Source organism: Telopea speciosissima, chromosome 4 (genome assembly GCF_018873765.1).
Source record: "Telopea speciosissima isolate NSW1024214 ecotype Mountain lineage chromosome 4, Tspe_v1, whole genome shotgun sequence".
Lineage (NCBI taxonomy): Eukaryota > Viridiplantae > Streptophyta > Magnoliopsida > Proteales > Proteaceae > Telopea > Telopea speciosissima.
The window spans coordinates 26,809,200-26,825,309 of record NC_057919.1 but is presented as its reverse complement, the minus strand read 5'-3'; the positions used below and the strand labels follow the sequence as shown (position 1 = coordinate 26,825,309).

Genomic DNA, 16,110 nt, shown 5'->3' with positions numbered 1-16,110 from the left:
TAAAAGTTAGGCCCTCACTTGACCTAGCTTCCCACCTTTTTTTATTTATTTTTGGATAGTGTTAGAGTTGGTAAATTGAATTTCATTGCCTTAACTTACACCTCTTAATTAGAGAGTATAAATAAGAGAACATTGCAAGATAACCATTGTGGTTTTACATGGAAATAAATCACATGAAATATAGAAGATACATAAGAAGATATCCACTGAGATGCTATTCCATATCACATGTGATACCGATTCTAGCTTGCCATTCATAGAGAGATTTTATATCACATGTAGTGATATGCAACCAGATTTTTGCCACATATGATCTTCATGGGAGAAAGACATATATACCCTTGATACACCCCCTCAAGGTGGAGATTCCAGAACGAGAATCTTCAGCTTGTCCCGCAAAAATTGGAACCGAGCAGTACCCAATGGCTTGGTGAATGTGTCAGTGACCTGGTCTTTAGTGGAAATAAACTGTACTTGAAGCTGGCGTTTGGTAACACGGTCTCACACGAAGTGGAAGTCAATTTCCACATGCTTCGTGGAAGCATGGAAAATGGGGTTGGCTGATAGGTATGTCGCCCCTATGTTATCACACCAAAGAATAGGTGGGCCTGTCAATGGGAATCCTAGCTCGCAAAATAGAGACTCCAACCATATTAACTCAGCAGAAGCATCAGCCAAAGACTTGTACTTGGCTTCAGTAGATGACCGAGCAACAGTGCGCTGCTTGCGCGATGTCCAGGAAACTAAGTTGTTGCCAAGAAAAATAGCAAATCCACCTGTGGACTTGCGATCAGTGCTATCTATAGCCCAGTCTGCGTCTGAAAAGGCCTGACGTGTGTGAGAAGAAGATCTTTCAAAGAGCAACCCATTGGTCCTGGTATTCTGTAGATAGCGCAAGATGCGCTTAACAAGCTGCCAGTGTTCAACTGTGGGTGAATGCATGAATTAACATGCCCTGTCCACCGAGAAAGACACATCAGGGCGAGTAAGTGTCACGTACTGCAGGGCCCCAACAATGGACCTATACTCAGTAGGATTGGGCATGGTGGCACCCCCTGAGTCAGATGGTGTCTTAGAGCTAGACATGGGCGTGGAAATAGGCTTGCAATTGTCCATTCTAGCCCTATGTAACAAATCTGATATATATTTGGCTTGGCATAATAGAAGACCTTTCGAATGGGGCGGCACTTCAATGCCCAAGAAAAAGTGTAGAGGCCCCAAATCCTTGATAAAAAACTCATGGGATAGTTACTGAAGAAGGGAACTAACTGCAGTGGGATCATTACAGGTGACCAAAATATCATCCACATATATGAGGATGTAGCAAATCTGACGACCTTGACGACGAATGAATAGAGAGGTATCTGTCTTGGACCCAACAAAGCCAAGTTGCACTAAGAACTCAGTTAGACGTTGAAACCACGCACGCAGCGCTTGCTTGAGGCCATAGAGAGAGCACTCAAGCTTGCAAACATGATGAGGCCGGTTGGGATCCACAAAGCCCGGAGGTTGGGTTATGTAAACTTCCTCCTCAAGCCGGCCATGGAGAAAGGCATTGTGGACGTCTAACTGTCGAATGGGCCAGCCCTGCAAAACTGTAATGGATATGACACTGCGAATGGTGGGGGGTTTGACTACTGGGCTGAACATCTCGCCATAGTCAAGCCCCTGTTGTTGATGAAACCCTTTCGTGACCAGTCGGGCTTTATAATGTTCTAAACTCCCATCTGCCTTCCGCTTGATTCTAAAGACCCACTTGCACCCTATAAGATTTTGGTGAGGTGCAGGTGGTACTAGTCTCCAGGTGCCATTTCTTAACAGGGCATTAAATTCTTCTGACATTGCAGCACGCCACTCTTCAATCTTTGAGGCCTGCGTAAACCATGTTGGCTCAATAGAATCATTAGAGACATTAGTAATTGTGAAAGCACTTGATCGATGTGTAATCGGTTGGGTTGATGCATAAATGTCCTGGAGAGGGCGGTACTTGGTAAGGGGGAAGGAGGCCGGGGAGGTTGTGGGAGAGGGGCTCGGCCGGGTTAAAGGTGACGATGGTGGTGTGTGCAGGCTGGGCAGCGGGCTGGGCGTGACATGAGGCTGCGGGGCAGGAGATGGTGGTGGGGAGGTTTGGTTTGGTAAGGGTGCACTAGAAGAGGGGAGGCGCACCGTTGCAACACCCCATTGCTAAGAGGGACTAGAGACCGCAGGTGGGGGTGCCCCGAGAACTGACACAGAGAAAGGAAAACAGTGTTCATCAAACCGAACATGTCGGGCAATGATAAATTTACCCGTAGAAGGATTAAAACAACGATAGGCATGATGGGAAGTGCTGTACCCAAAAAGACACAAGAGGAAGACCAAAAATCCATCTTATGACTGTTGTAAGGCCGAAGGTAAGGGAAGCAGAGACATCCAAAAACATGCAAAAAGTTGTAATCAGGCACCTTGTGAAACACAAGTTGGTACGGAGAAACATTATTAGTGACCAGGGACGACATTCTATTGATGAGAAAGACAGCCGTTTCAAATGCAAAATGCCAATATAATCTAGGGACGGCACTCAACACTTCCTTACTGCTCATGGGTGTGGGGTGCAGACAACCGATGAGTGATTCCCAATTGAATAAAAAAGGAGGGAAGAGTGTGAAATTCCCCACCCCAATCTGTCTGGACTGATTTGATTTTACGCTCAAAGAGGCGCTCAACAAGGGCCTTAAATTGTATAAAAACAAAGAAAACATCAGATTTTTGCAAAAGTGGATTGAACCAAATATATTTTGTGTGATCGTCCACAAAAATTATGTAATATCTATGGCCATTACATGATGCAGTGGGAGAAGGCCCCCAAACATCACTAAAAACAAGATCCAATGGGAACAAACTACGACTACCAGTGACAGGCAAAGTTAATCGACTAGCCTTGCCCATTTGACTTGCAGTACAAAGAGAATTTAAACAAGAAGAATTAAAAGACAAATTATTGGAACGAAGCATAGAGCGAAGAAGATGCTCATGCGGATGACCCAAACGATGATGCCATAAATCAAGTGAGGTGGAGACAGCCGTATTTGCAGAAGGAAGGGAAGGCAAGGCTAACTCATAGAGGCCACCCTTACTCGGACCGGACAGCAGAGTGGACTTGGTGACCTGATCCTGCACAAGAAAATGAGACGGGTGAAACTGAAAATAGACATTATTATCTTTTGCAAATTTATGAACAAAAAGCAAACGTTTATTAATTTCCGGAACATGGAGAATATTACGTAAATGCAAGGAATGACTAGAATTAGTAGGAATGGAAGAATGACCAAGATGGGAAATGTGCAGACCCTTACCATTACCAACATGAAGCTGATCTGGTCCATTGTAGTCATCATACTTGGAAAAAGAGTGAAGGTCAGGTGCAACATGATGGGTGGCACCCGAATCAGGGTACCAGGGCAGGAATGGGAGGCCGGTGGTGTGGGCAGCAGTGGTGGGTTCGATGGGGCATATGGAGGCACGGTGGTAGGGTAAGAGTAATTGGCCATTGGGTATGGGCCGGGTGATGGATAGGGCTGTTGAACGGTGTTGGTGTAGGGCTGTTGTTGCCGATAGAAACATCGATCTGTGCTGTGATTAGTCCGACGGCAGATAGTGCACCAGAAACGGCCATAGGACTGACCACCACGACCTCTATAGCCACGACCACGGCCACCGAGGCCACCACGACCACCACGATTAGCCGGGGCAGAGAGAGAATCACTGGCTGAAGATGTGCGCTGAGCAGTGTTGGTGGATGGCGAGGTAGGTGCAGACGTAGGAGTCTCAGTGATGGACAACTTGCTCAGAAATGAACCATTGAGAAATTTGTGACTGAGAAGCATCGCGTGCAAGTCATCATACTCAATAGGGTCTGTCCGAGTAAGTAAAGAGGACACCATAGGGCGAAACTCAGACTTGAGACCTCTGAAAATATGTAGATTGAATTGAGTGGGACGTAGAGGTTGTCCAGAGGTAGCAAGCTCGGCAGCAATGGTTTTTGCACGCTGTAAGAATTGAGAAATAGATTCATTTGATTTTTGTTCCAAGTCCTGAAGTGCCATGGATAGGGACATGATGCGGCTATTTGAGGGAGCCGAGAAAGCAGTGCAAAGGGTGGTCTAGATCTCACGGCTTGTCCGTTTACCGAGTACCAAAGAAAATACTTCTTCAGAGAGGGATGCAAGTAGCAGGCTGCGTATCATAGAATCCTGCCGGTGCCATTGAGATGCAGCTACAGGCTTGGTTGGACAGGCAGTGGATCCATCGACATGACCAAAAAGACCAAGGCCATCGAGGAACGACTCTACTTGGGTTTGCCAATATAGAAAATTCTTGGACGTCAACTTAATAGAAATATAATGATGAGCATTGGGGAAGGAGGGCAGACTAGGCACCTCAGAGGAAGAAGAGATGGCGCTAGCCACCGTGGAGGAGAGAGCTCTTTCGGTCATGGTGAAAAAAATTAGAGGATTGAAAAGTTCGTTGGAGTTGCGGCTCTGATTACCATGTTAGAATTGGTAAATTGAATTTCATTGCCTTAACTTACACCTCTCAATTGAAGAGTATAAATAAGAGAACATTACAAGATAACCATTGTGGTTTTACATGGAAATAAATCACATGAAATATAGAAGATACATAAGAAGATATCCACTGAGATGCTATTCCATATCACATGTGATACCGATTCTAGCTTGCCATTCATAGAGAGATTTTATATCACATGTAGTGATATGCAACCAGATTTTCGCCACATATGATCTTCAAGGGAGAAAGACATATATACCCTTGATAGATAGATAGAATTCCTTTATCGCAAAGAAAGAAAGATATAAACACACATGAAGAGGGCAGCATCACTACACTCTCAAGGCCATGGCCCAAAAATAAAAGAGGGCATCAAAGCACAAAAATAGCCAGAAACAAAGGGGAAGGAAACCCCCCTTGTCAATAACGAAAAATATGCCCAATGAGAGAAAACAATTGGGGGGGGGGGGGAGATATAAGGAACAAAATAAGAAGCCAGAATAGCTAGCCAAGAATGCTAAAAGGAATGCCAATGCAGTCACCTAGAATGCAGCCATATGGGCTACATCCCCCAATGCTCCACAAGATAGGCATTCCAATTGGATTTAGAGCCTTTAGGGGGAGGGGAGGGGAGGAGGGGGGGGGAGGCTTGGCACGACATCGATCATCCATATCGCTCTGAATATCTTTGATGATAACCAATTTGGTTCAGGTTCTATTCTGAAAGAGGTGGAGCTCTATTCCATCAATATTTGTGTAATAGTACAACAAAAGGTCAGCTTTGCAATGCTACCCCAACCCATTGCGCTTCTAACAAAACATTTCTTCTAGGGGTTCTGTGAGGGGAGCACAGTCTCCAAAATTTCTTCCAAACCTAAAAAGTGAAAGGCAATCAAAGAAGAGGTAGTTCCTGCTCTCAAGCCCGATCCAATAGAAGCAATAAGATGGTCAACTTGAATGGATCTCCTAGTTGGCTGGTGCTTGGTAGGAAGGGCATTTACCATACATCTGCAGGCTGTTACTAACTGTCTACAGATGCATGACTGAAACTACACACTAGAGCCCAATCCTCTGCCACAACTAGTATTGTGACCATCACCAATGCTATGGTGAATGGAAGGGAGAGTTTGAGTCCAGTATTGAAGGACTTCCTCCACACCTAGGAGTAGGTTAGGATGGGCCTCTCCAAATGGTTAACTCACTTCACCCATAAGGATTCCTTGAGAGAAACCATCCAACAAAATTGTTTTATGATCCCTGTCACATTCATATCTTTAATTCTTTTGATCCCCAAACCACCCTCCACCTTAGATTTACAAATGAAATCCCAAGCAACATAATGGAGATTTCTCTCTAAGTTGGGCCTGACTAGAGGCAGTTGGAGAACAAAGATTCCAACTTAGTTATAACAAAACTAGTGAGACCAAAAAGCCAAGACCAGTATATATAACACCCTAAAGATTTGAAGTTATGAGTTGGATTCTTCCTTCAAAAGAGAGGAACATGAACTTCCAATCTTCTAGATGGCTACTAAGCAAATCAAATAGGGGGGGGGGGGCATAGTCCACCACCTTCAGGTTTCGAGAAATCAAAGGAGCTCCTAGATACCTGATGGGGAGTTGAGTATCGAGAAATCTAGTCAGGGTCAAAAACTGGTGCCAAAACAGACTAAAATCTCCCCCCCCCCCCCCTACCCCCTTTTTAAGGAAAGGGAAATTATGGATAGGTATTACTTAAAATTCAAACTTATTCTGTGTTCTTCCAAGGGTTGAAAGAAAGAAAGGCTCACTATGTTCTCTTGTCTCCAAGGTGTTTGAGGTGGGCTCAGACTATCCAGCCACCTTACTGGCGCCTATATTACAAAGCCCAAGCCAACCATGGGCTTTAAACTTTTCTAAATGGTCAGTGGCTTGGATACCTGAAACATAAAATTGGGTTTGGCTTGGGCTTTTGCCCTCCTGGACTTTAGGTTGAGGGTTAGCTCCAGAACTCTGTTATATTTTCTTAGCGACAAAGTTTAGTTCGGATTTGACTATTTGTAGCATGGGAGTTGATTACCCCTCTCGCCCCCCCCGCCCCAAAAAAAAAAAAAAAAACAAAAACAACAACAAAAACAAAAGATATCTCGTAACGAAAACTATAGGGGGCTGTATTGGCGAGATCCAACGGTAAACAGCTGCCCAAAAGAAAAAACATATTTTTTTTTTGGTTAAAAGTCAGCAAGTATATTTTAAAAAAGAAAAATGTGTTACATGATTAACGTCTAGGCATACCTAGACGGACAAAAATACATGAAGTAACACGGCCTCAAAAACTCCCCACCTTCGGCAAAGCCATTAGCAAGGAGTGAGAGAAAGTCGTAGCCTTGTCAGAGGCCTACCTTCAGCATTGCCATCAGCAGGAGCTCTAACTAAAGCATTAGGTAAACCTGTACCTCGGTCAGTTTTAGGTATCCTAACTAATTTGTAGGGCTTTACATTCTTGCTCCATGTTTTGAGAGAGTATCAACCACCATACTACACGAAAACAATGCGTTATCCGCCATGATTTTGAGTCAAGGAAAGAGATAAAATAAAGTTATTGCAATTGAAAATGCCAATTCTTACCATCTAGAAAATGTGATTTATCCTCGATGGTAAAATTTGCTTAGTAATGCATGCTTGGTCTGACTTATATGGGTTATTTGAATCTATCCAACCCTCCTTTGATCTATCGTTTTTGTTTAAAAGCTAAATTGGGCTTGTTGAAATTTGAATTGGTGTGGAGTTCATCAAATAGCTTAGCTAGGTTAAACTAGGGTTGATTAATGTCTGATAAATAGACCCATATCGCCAGGGTAAAATTATACCACACTTGTGAGAGAAGAAAATCTGATTTATTATAGGAAGTCTATTCAAGAATTACGAGATCTTGTCTATTTTTGAATGACCACGTTTGAGTTACTATTTCAAACATAGAAACCTCTTACTATGTTTACAAATTAATTCCTTAGCTCCTTTTTTCCACAAGCGACCTCCCCTCTCTATTATCTCTTCTCTGCACCCACATATGGTCACACGTGCATGTTTACTAGTATATATATATATATTTCATTTTGTCCCTTGACTGAAATGGCTAAAATTTATAACTAACAACCAAGATTTAATTTTTACATACCACTACTAGAAATTTTATGGACAAAATCCCATCGGCAAGCAAAAACACATAGCTACATGAACAAGCCCCTCCTCCCTCAAGGATCAAATAAATAGTTTGATCCACTATTGGTTCCTTTGACTTTCATTATTTACATCAAAAGATTTATCATGAGCCTAAAGGGGCTCCTCCAAATCTAATTTACCATTCTCTTTCAAGGGTTCATCAAAAAGTTAAAATGAAAAGTTTACCCTTGGTAATGTTGTGAATTTACCAAATTAACCTTAGAGAATTATGACCCATGGTTCATACTTTCGCTCACCTCATGAACAGAAATCCTAACATTTTGCAAGTCATCCCGCCCGACGAGGAGATCTTCATTGTGTCTAAAGAATGAAGGCATCTTCGTCCACACCACTTACTACTCAACTTTCCAGCCACCTTTTTTTTTTTTTTCCAATGAGAATAAATCCTGTCATTTCATATGCCTACTCAAAAATGGACAGTTTTTAATATAACAATGAGGTGTGTGTGTGTATATTTATAGTAAAAAACAACCAAGATTTAGCTTTACATACCACTGCTAGAAATTTTGAGGACAAAATCCCATAGGCAAGCAAAAACACATAGGTATATCTTACCATATGAGTTTTCATACTTATCTTCTGACTAGGATAATTGATTTCATTACACAATCATAGGAGTTAATTAGGGACCAAAATGGGTGATTGACCCTTGCAATCTTGTATAAATTGGCACACTTGTATCTATGGAAACACACGAATTCCAATCCCATCTTCTTTGGGTTATACATTTAATAGTACATGAAAAAGCCCCTCCTCCCCCCTCAAGGATCAAATAAACAAATTGATCCACTATTGGGTCCTTTGAATTTCATTATTCACATCAGAAGAATTACCATGAGCCAAAAGGGGCTCCTCCAAATCTGATTTACCACTCTCTTCCAAGGGTTCATCAATCAAGATTGTCACAGTATTCATTGTATCGTGTATTGGGCCCACCTCTTCTTTGATTTCTTCAAGATCCTTAGCTTTACCCCAAAGCACAATATATAAACCAACCACCACAACAAAAGAACCTGCCAACCTGAATTGAAACAGTAACTCTTTTAGTGGCCTAAAACTAAGGTTTCCTTCACCAAAAAAAAAAAAAAAAAAAAAAAACACTAAGGATGGCAAATAAGAAAACCAAAAGATACTATTACCTTCCAATGAAAAGTTCTTCATGAAGAAAAATACAAGCGAAAATGGTAACTATAACAGTCAAAAGAGGATTGAACATCGCCGCGAAGAGAGGTCCTCTTTTTTGAATACACCATGACTGAACAGAAAAAGTAACTGCAGATGCTACGATTCCCTATACACCAACCATTCCAGTTTCATGCATGTTTATAGATTTAGTTTATACCCTTAAAGAACAGTGACCAACACTTGAACTGTTGTAGATAACAAAAGTACTACTTACAGCATAGATGCAAGATGAGATCTCAGAAATAGAATGTAGATTCCATGCACTTGGGTTTGGTTCTAAGAAGAAAGCAAGTGTTGCTGATTGTAGTGTTGACAAGAAGCACATCCAAGCACACAATGATAAGTGGTCAGGATAACAAGCAGACATTGGGACCTGTTATCAGACCATAAAGAGCATGTTAGTGATCCAAATTGTTAATAGGAACCAGATATCGGACTGGTTCAGAGCGCCCACCCGGGGCAGCAGCCCGTTACCCACGAAAAGGAGAGAGAGAGAGAGGGTCTGACTATTGACCGAATATGGAGTTCCCATACTTGGGAACTCAATATTCGGTTAGCACATAATATTCACACAATATTTCACCCAATATTCTCAGGATTCTCATATCACTCAAAATCAGTTTACATATCATGTATTATCTTATGTAATCTCTATGTAATCTCACCTACTACGAGTGCTGTAATTATATATATCCACCTCTCCATTGAGAGGAAATCAATGAAGATCAAATCATAAATCCATTATGGTATCAAGAGCCAAAAGGCTCACGCCCATTCCAATCTGACTTTTTTCTCTACTTTCGTCTTCTCTTCTTTGCTGTATCTTCATGGCGACCTCTCCCTCCCTTTCAGATTTGTCTTCTCTTGCCATAGATTCAACCAATTCTTCTTCAGCAAAATTATTCTCTTCATTACCTTCAGCTCATCACTATGTGTCTATAAAGTTGTCACCCACTAATTACCTTGCTTGGCGGAAACAAATTACAACCTTTCTCAAAGGGCAGCGGCTGTACTCCTATGTTGATGGATCTAAGCCCTGCCCTCTATCAGGTGATGGCGTCGATGATTAGCAGCAGCAGGATTCTGCCATTACCAGCATGTTATTAGCATCCCTGTCCGATGAAGTTTACTCCACAGTACTTGATAAGGAGTCAAGCCATGACATATGGATCACCTTACAGCAGACTTATGGGTCGACCTCTCCTACTCGACTCAGGACGTTGAGCACTTCTCTTCATAATCTCAAGAAAAAACAAGATGAAACTGTGGGCACCTATCTTCAGCGCGCAAAACTCATCGCCGATGAGTTTGCTGCCACCGGTAATCCACTCAAACCAGCAGACTTTAATACTAATGTTCTTCGAGCCTTGCTACCCGATTTACAGGGCATTGTGCCCTCCATTCCTGCTCGGCCTGAACCGCCTTCCTATTCGGAGTTGAGCAGCCTGCTCCTTAGTCATGAGAGCATACGGTCCTTCCAAAAACTGCAAATTGATGATGCTGCACCACCCTCTCCAACCCCATTTGCAAACAATGTTCAACGGACTGTCTCTCAAGATAATGGCAGTCCCACTTCTGGCCCTGGCCTTGGCCGTGGGGGGCGTGGACGGTGGTAGTCGTTTTGGCCTTGGCCGAGGCCGTGGTGGCAGATTTGGCTTCTCCGGTGGTCGATTCCTTTGCACCATTTGTGGCAGAGCAAACCACACTGCTGCCTATTGTTATTACCAAAATACCACTCAACCTGGTTACCCAAACATCCAATTTACCCACCCATCTAATGTTCCAACAGCCCATCATACACAACCACCTTTGCTACCCACACCAACCTACCCACCACCTTTCCAACCCTCTTCAGCTCTCACTTGGTATCCCGATACCGGAGCCACACACCATGTAACCCCTGATATCCATGCCTTGTCTTCCTATGACAGCTACGGGGGTGCGGATCAGCTGCACATTGGAAACGGTAAGGGTTTACCCATTAAAAATATTGGTTATTCTCCTTTACCTTCATCCTCTAAAAACCATTCTTTTCATTTAAATAATATTCTCCATGTCCCTTCCATTTCAAAATCGTTACTTTCAGTGCAAAAATTTGCTAGTGATAACAGTGTTTATTTTGAATTTCACCCTTCCTATTTTCTTGTCAAGGATCGGGCAACCAAGACCATTCTTCTCTCCGGTCCGAGTAAAGACGGGCTTTATCAATTACCAACTTCAGTTTCTCCTAGTCCGTCGGTTAATGTGGCTGAAAATTCTTCCATCGATCAGTGGCATCTACGGTTGGGACATCCTCATGAAAGTCTTCTCAAGTTTATGCTTAAAACCAATAATTTACCGTGTCGATCTACACGGCTTAGTTCAATTTGTTCTGCTTGTCAGTTCGGGAAGTCACATAGATTGACTCTCCGAGAAACATTCACTAAAAGCTTATTTCCTTTGGATTTGATTCATAGCGATGTGTGGGGCCCATCATCCACTGTTTCTTCAGATGGCCATCGCTATTTCATGATATTTGTCGATGATTGCTCTAATTACATCTGGTTCTATCCCCTAAAACAAAAATCGGACGTATTTGCTGTTTTTAAATCATTTCAATTGCTTGTTGAACGTCTGTTTTCTAGGAAAATTAAATCAATCCAGACTGACTGGGGAGGGGAGTATAGGACTTTACCCAACTATTTCCAACAACTTGGCATTTCTCACTGTGTCTCCGCTCCACACACTCACGAACAACAGGGGTTTGTGGAACACCGACACCGCCATATTGTGGAAACCAGTCTAACTCTCCTTGCCCAGAGTTCAATTCCCAAACATTATTGGCTCTTTGCTTTTGATACAGCGATTTTCCTAATAAATCGCATGCCTTCTCGTGTGTTCAATAATGTCTCTCCTTTTCAACTTATCCATCACAAGGCACCAGATTATTCCTTTCTGATCATCTTCGGGCGTCTATGCTACCCATATCTTCGGTCATATAATAGTCACAAAATGGACTACAGGTCCCTCCCTTGCGTATTCTTGGGGTACAGTCCATCCCATGCCACTTCTCGATGTTTGAATATTGCCACTGACCGCATGTATATAGCCCGCCATGTCATATTTGATGAGTCCAATTATCCCTTTAAAAACCCATCCATTTTGGGTCCTCCTCCCACACCCACGGGTTACCAGCCTTCTCCTTGGGCTGCAGCCCCTGTTGCCACATCTCCTACCAATTCTTTTTTAAGCCCACCACCACCAGCCCAATCTCCACAAAACCAGCCCTTACCCGTTTCCCCTGTAGCATGGTCCACCTCAAATTCCCCTTTATCTCCATCGTCCCCACCCACAATAGCCCCTACAGACCACTCGTCCCCACCCACCCAAGACTTACCTCACCCTTCCTCACCTCCCCTTTGCACACGCCCAATCCAAGACTTATATACCTCACCATCCCTAGCCAACACACACCAAACCACACCATCACCTAGCCATCCACCACCACCACCTCCATAGCGTTGACACTCAATGCGTCGTCGCTCTCACATCGCCCCTCATGCTCTTCTCACTACAAATTCACCATCAACCTAACCTGCCTGTTTTAGCCAAGCCAATAAACATATTGAGTGGCGATCTGCTATGGCAGACGAGATCAATGCCTTAATTAAAAATGGGACATGGTCCCTGGTGCCTAACGCTTCACATATGAACATTGTTGGATGCAAATGGGTGTACAGAATCAAAAGAAAGGCAAATGATAGTTTGGAGCGTTACAAAGCTCGCCTAGTTGCAAAAGGGTTCCACCAAAAAGAGGGACTCGATTACACAGATACCTTCAGCCCAGTAATTAAGCCCACGACAGTTCGGGCTATATTGGCCATTGCAGTTTGTCATGGATGGCCCATAAGACAGCTAGATGTGAGCAATGCATTCCTGCATGGTAAGTTATCTGAAGAGGTTTATATGGAACAGCCACCAGGGTTTGTGGACCAGTCCATGCCTAATCATGTATGCAAATTGCATCGGTCTCTATATGGTCTTAAACAAGCGCCCAAAGCCTGGTTCCATCGTCTCTCTAGTTTTCTAATAGCCCAAGGTTTCATGGCTTCAAGAACAGATCCATCTCTATTTATCTTCAAGAAAGGGGGTGTCTTACTGTACTACTTAATATATGCCGACGACATTCTGGTGACAAGTAACACACCTGCATATGTCAGTACACTCTTGGCCAGCCTTGCTTTTGAATTCTCGATCAAGGACTTGGGCCCTCTTCATTTCTTTTTGGGGATCGAAGCAATACCCCAGTCTCATGGGGTTGATATTATCTCAAAATAGGTACATACAGGACCTATTGACCCGAGCTGGAATGACAGATTGTAAGCCCATCTTGACTCCAATGTCCACCACCTCATTGGATTCAGGGGGTGCACCCATGACCGATCCAACAAAGTACAGATCGATTGTGGGTGCCCTCCAATATGTGTCGCTAACCAGGCTTGATGTATCCTTCGCAGTTAATAGGGTGTGTCAATTTATGCATAGTTCGACTGAGGAACACTGGTCACAGGTTAAACGGATCCTCAGGTATCTAAAGGGCACCTCCACTTCAGGGTTATATCAGGAAAAATCATGCAATCCAACACTCCAGGCCTTTTCTGATGCTGATTGGGCCGGGAAAAGTAGTGACAGAAGATCCACAGGGGGCTATGCCATTTTCCTTGGACCGAATCTTATCTCCTGGATGTCAAGAAAACAGAAAACAGTGGCCCGGTCCTCAACTGAATTTGAATACAAGGCTCTAGCTGATGCCATCGCTGAGCTCATATGGTTGGAAGCACTGTTCAAGGATTGTAGTTTCCAACTAGGTCGCCGCCTATCCTATGGTGTGACAACCTTGGTGCGACATATCTCACAGCAAATCCAGTGTTCCACGCTCGCACCAAGCACATTGAGATCGATTTCCACTTCGTCCGTGAACGAGTGGCTAGCAGGGATCTTTCTGTGCAGTTCATCTCTACCTCAGATCAACTAGCAGACATTCTTACTAAAGCACTGCCCATTGCATGCTTCCAGTTCATGCGCGACAAGCTGAAGGTCCGCCAAGTCTCCCCTTCACCTTGAGGGGGTGTATTGACCGAATATGGAGTTCCCATTCTTGGGAACTCAATATTCGGTTAGCACATAATATTCACGCAATATTCTCAGGATTCTCATATCACAGAAAATCAGTTTTCATATCATGTATTATCTTATGTAATCTCTATGTAATCTCACCTACGAATGCTGTAATTATATATATCCACCTCTCCATTGAGAGGAAATCAATGAAGATCAAATCATAATTCCATTACTGACCGACTCCCCCTCCTCTCCTTCCCACTCTGATTATGACTCTGCAAGGTGGGGGGGGGGGGTTTGAGTGATTATATAAACACCTCCAAAAACCCTTAGGCCCCACAACCTGAGTTTAATTTATTCTCTCCTCTCACTCTTGTTCTCCAAGTATTTTGTGTTCTTTGTGGGATTCCATCTTTTCCCTAGAATTTATGGTGTGAAGTTCTCTGTGGAGAAGCTTGCGAGATATCTAGAGATTGCAAAAGATTGTGCATGTCAGTGGTACTAGTAATAAAAAATCTTGGTTCTTGATCTCTTTCGTTACCTTCCCATATCCGTTGAGGTTAGATCCGAACTATATCCATGGGATTATTAATTTAACTTACACAAATAACTAAATAGATTGAAATTTTTTGGATGGCTAAATACCTGTAAAATCAGAAAAAATGACCAGCAACAACTGCTTCCAAAGAGAAGGAGACAACCCATTAGCCAATTCTCACCGCCTCCTGAACTCAGAGTTAGGTCTTGGAATGGGAATATTGAAGTATTTAGGATCTTTGGGCCTCTTAACAATGCCATGGAAACAGCTCCACCAACACAGACTGCTGTCCCTACTGCCTTAGCCATGCTTCTCAGGCTTCTAATATTCAGTTTCTCTAATCTGATCAGTTTATAGAACATGCATAACAATGAGTTAGTTACTAACTATAAGTTATGTATGTATTAGGGGATGCATATATGCATGGATGGGTTTTGATGGACTAATTAATTACCCTACAACAGTTGCCATCAGATATGTGATTCCGGGAAGCAGATTTGACATGGCACTTCCTGTTGATGGTGAGGCCAGATAAAGACCTTCAAAAAATATGTTCTGATAGATTGCCACACTGTTAATAAACCCAAAACAACACCAACCATCCAAATTAATCACAACATAGAAGATCCAAAACCACAAATTAAAAAAACCAATTAAAACTTGAATGTTATAGATTCCTGTACAAACATACCCAATAAGAGAAGCAATAAAAATCAAAGAAAAGCTTCTCAATCCCATAGAACTCCTGTTTGTCTTTTTCCTGCCAACAAAACAAAAACAATTCAGATTTGGGACGAGAGAGAGGTTGGAGAGAGAGAGAAAGAGGGAGAGACCCACCCACCTGTTAGAGAAATAAGCTACAGGTGCTATGACCAAAGTAGCTATTGCTTGCCTGTAAACAACAAAAACCTTGGGACTCATTCCCTCCAAAAGGGCAGCTCTGGTGAAGAGATGTAGACCTGCATAGGTAAACTGCAGTAACACCATGGCCATCGTTGGCATGTAATCTTCTAAATGACCCATATCTTCTATGTCTGGTTTTACTTACCAACAAATGATCGAAACCTCCTCTTCTAAGTTTACCAACTCAATAATGACCAACACATAAGCTTATTACAAGCATATATATATATATATGTACAGAGAGAGAGAGAGAGATCTGTATAAGATACTTGTTACATGGCTGCATGTTGCACATATCCTTATATAATTCTAAGCTAGCGATCAGATGCGGATCGGTGGAAGCGAATCTGATTTCCAAATTTATGTGCAAAGCTGTTTTCAACTAGAAGGCTGGAAACGTTAGCATGTTGTCTTATGATTGGGGTAGGTTGGAAAAGGCCTAATACGTAGATAAGCCTTTCGAGCATGTTTGTGTGTAATATTTTATGAATTCCCACTTGCACGTGATTTGTGTTGAACAGAGACCTTTATATATTTTTTGGAGCCGTGGGTTTTTGTTTTTCAAATATAGAGTTATTCTTACATGGCATGGCTCATGTCTTTTGTTTTTTT

The 16,110-nt window shown here is 42.7% G+C and overlaps 1 protein-coding gene across 1 annotated transcript; it reads right to left on the bottom strand.

Annotated features, from left to right (window-relative positions):
- Window positions 1-8,561: 8,561 nt before the first annotated feature.
- On the bottom strand, window positions 8,562-15,618 carry LOC122659133 (WAT1-related protein At4g30420-like). Its single transcript, XM_043854281.1, has 7 exons — window positions 15,437-15,618; window positions 15,287-15,355; window positions 15,050-15,166; window positions 14,703-14,937; window positions 9,172-9,330; window positions 8,912-9,063; window positions 8,562-8,793 (listed from the first exon to the last, which is right to left on the bottom strand). Exons 1-7 carry the CDS (start codon window positions 15,616-15,618, stop codon window positions 8,562-8,564), a joined length of 1,146 nt encoding a protein of 381 aa, XP_043710216.1.
- Between the last annotated feature and the right edge of the window lie 492 nt (window positions 15,619-16,110).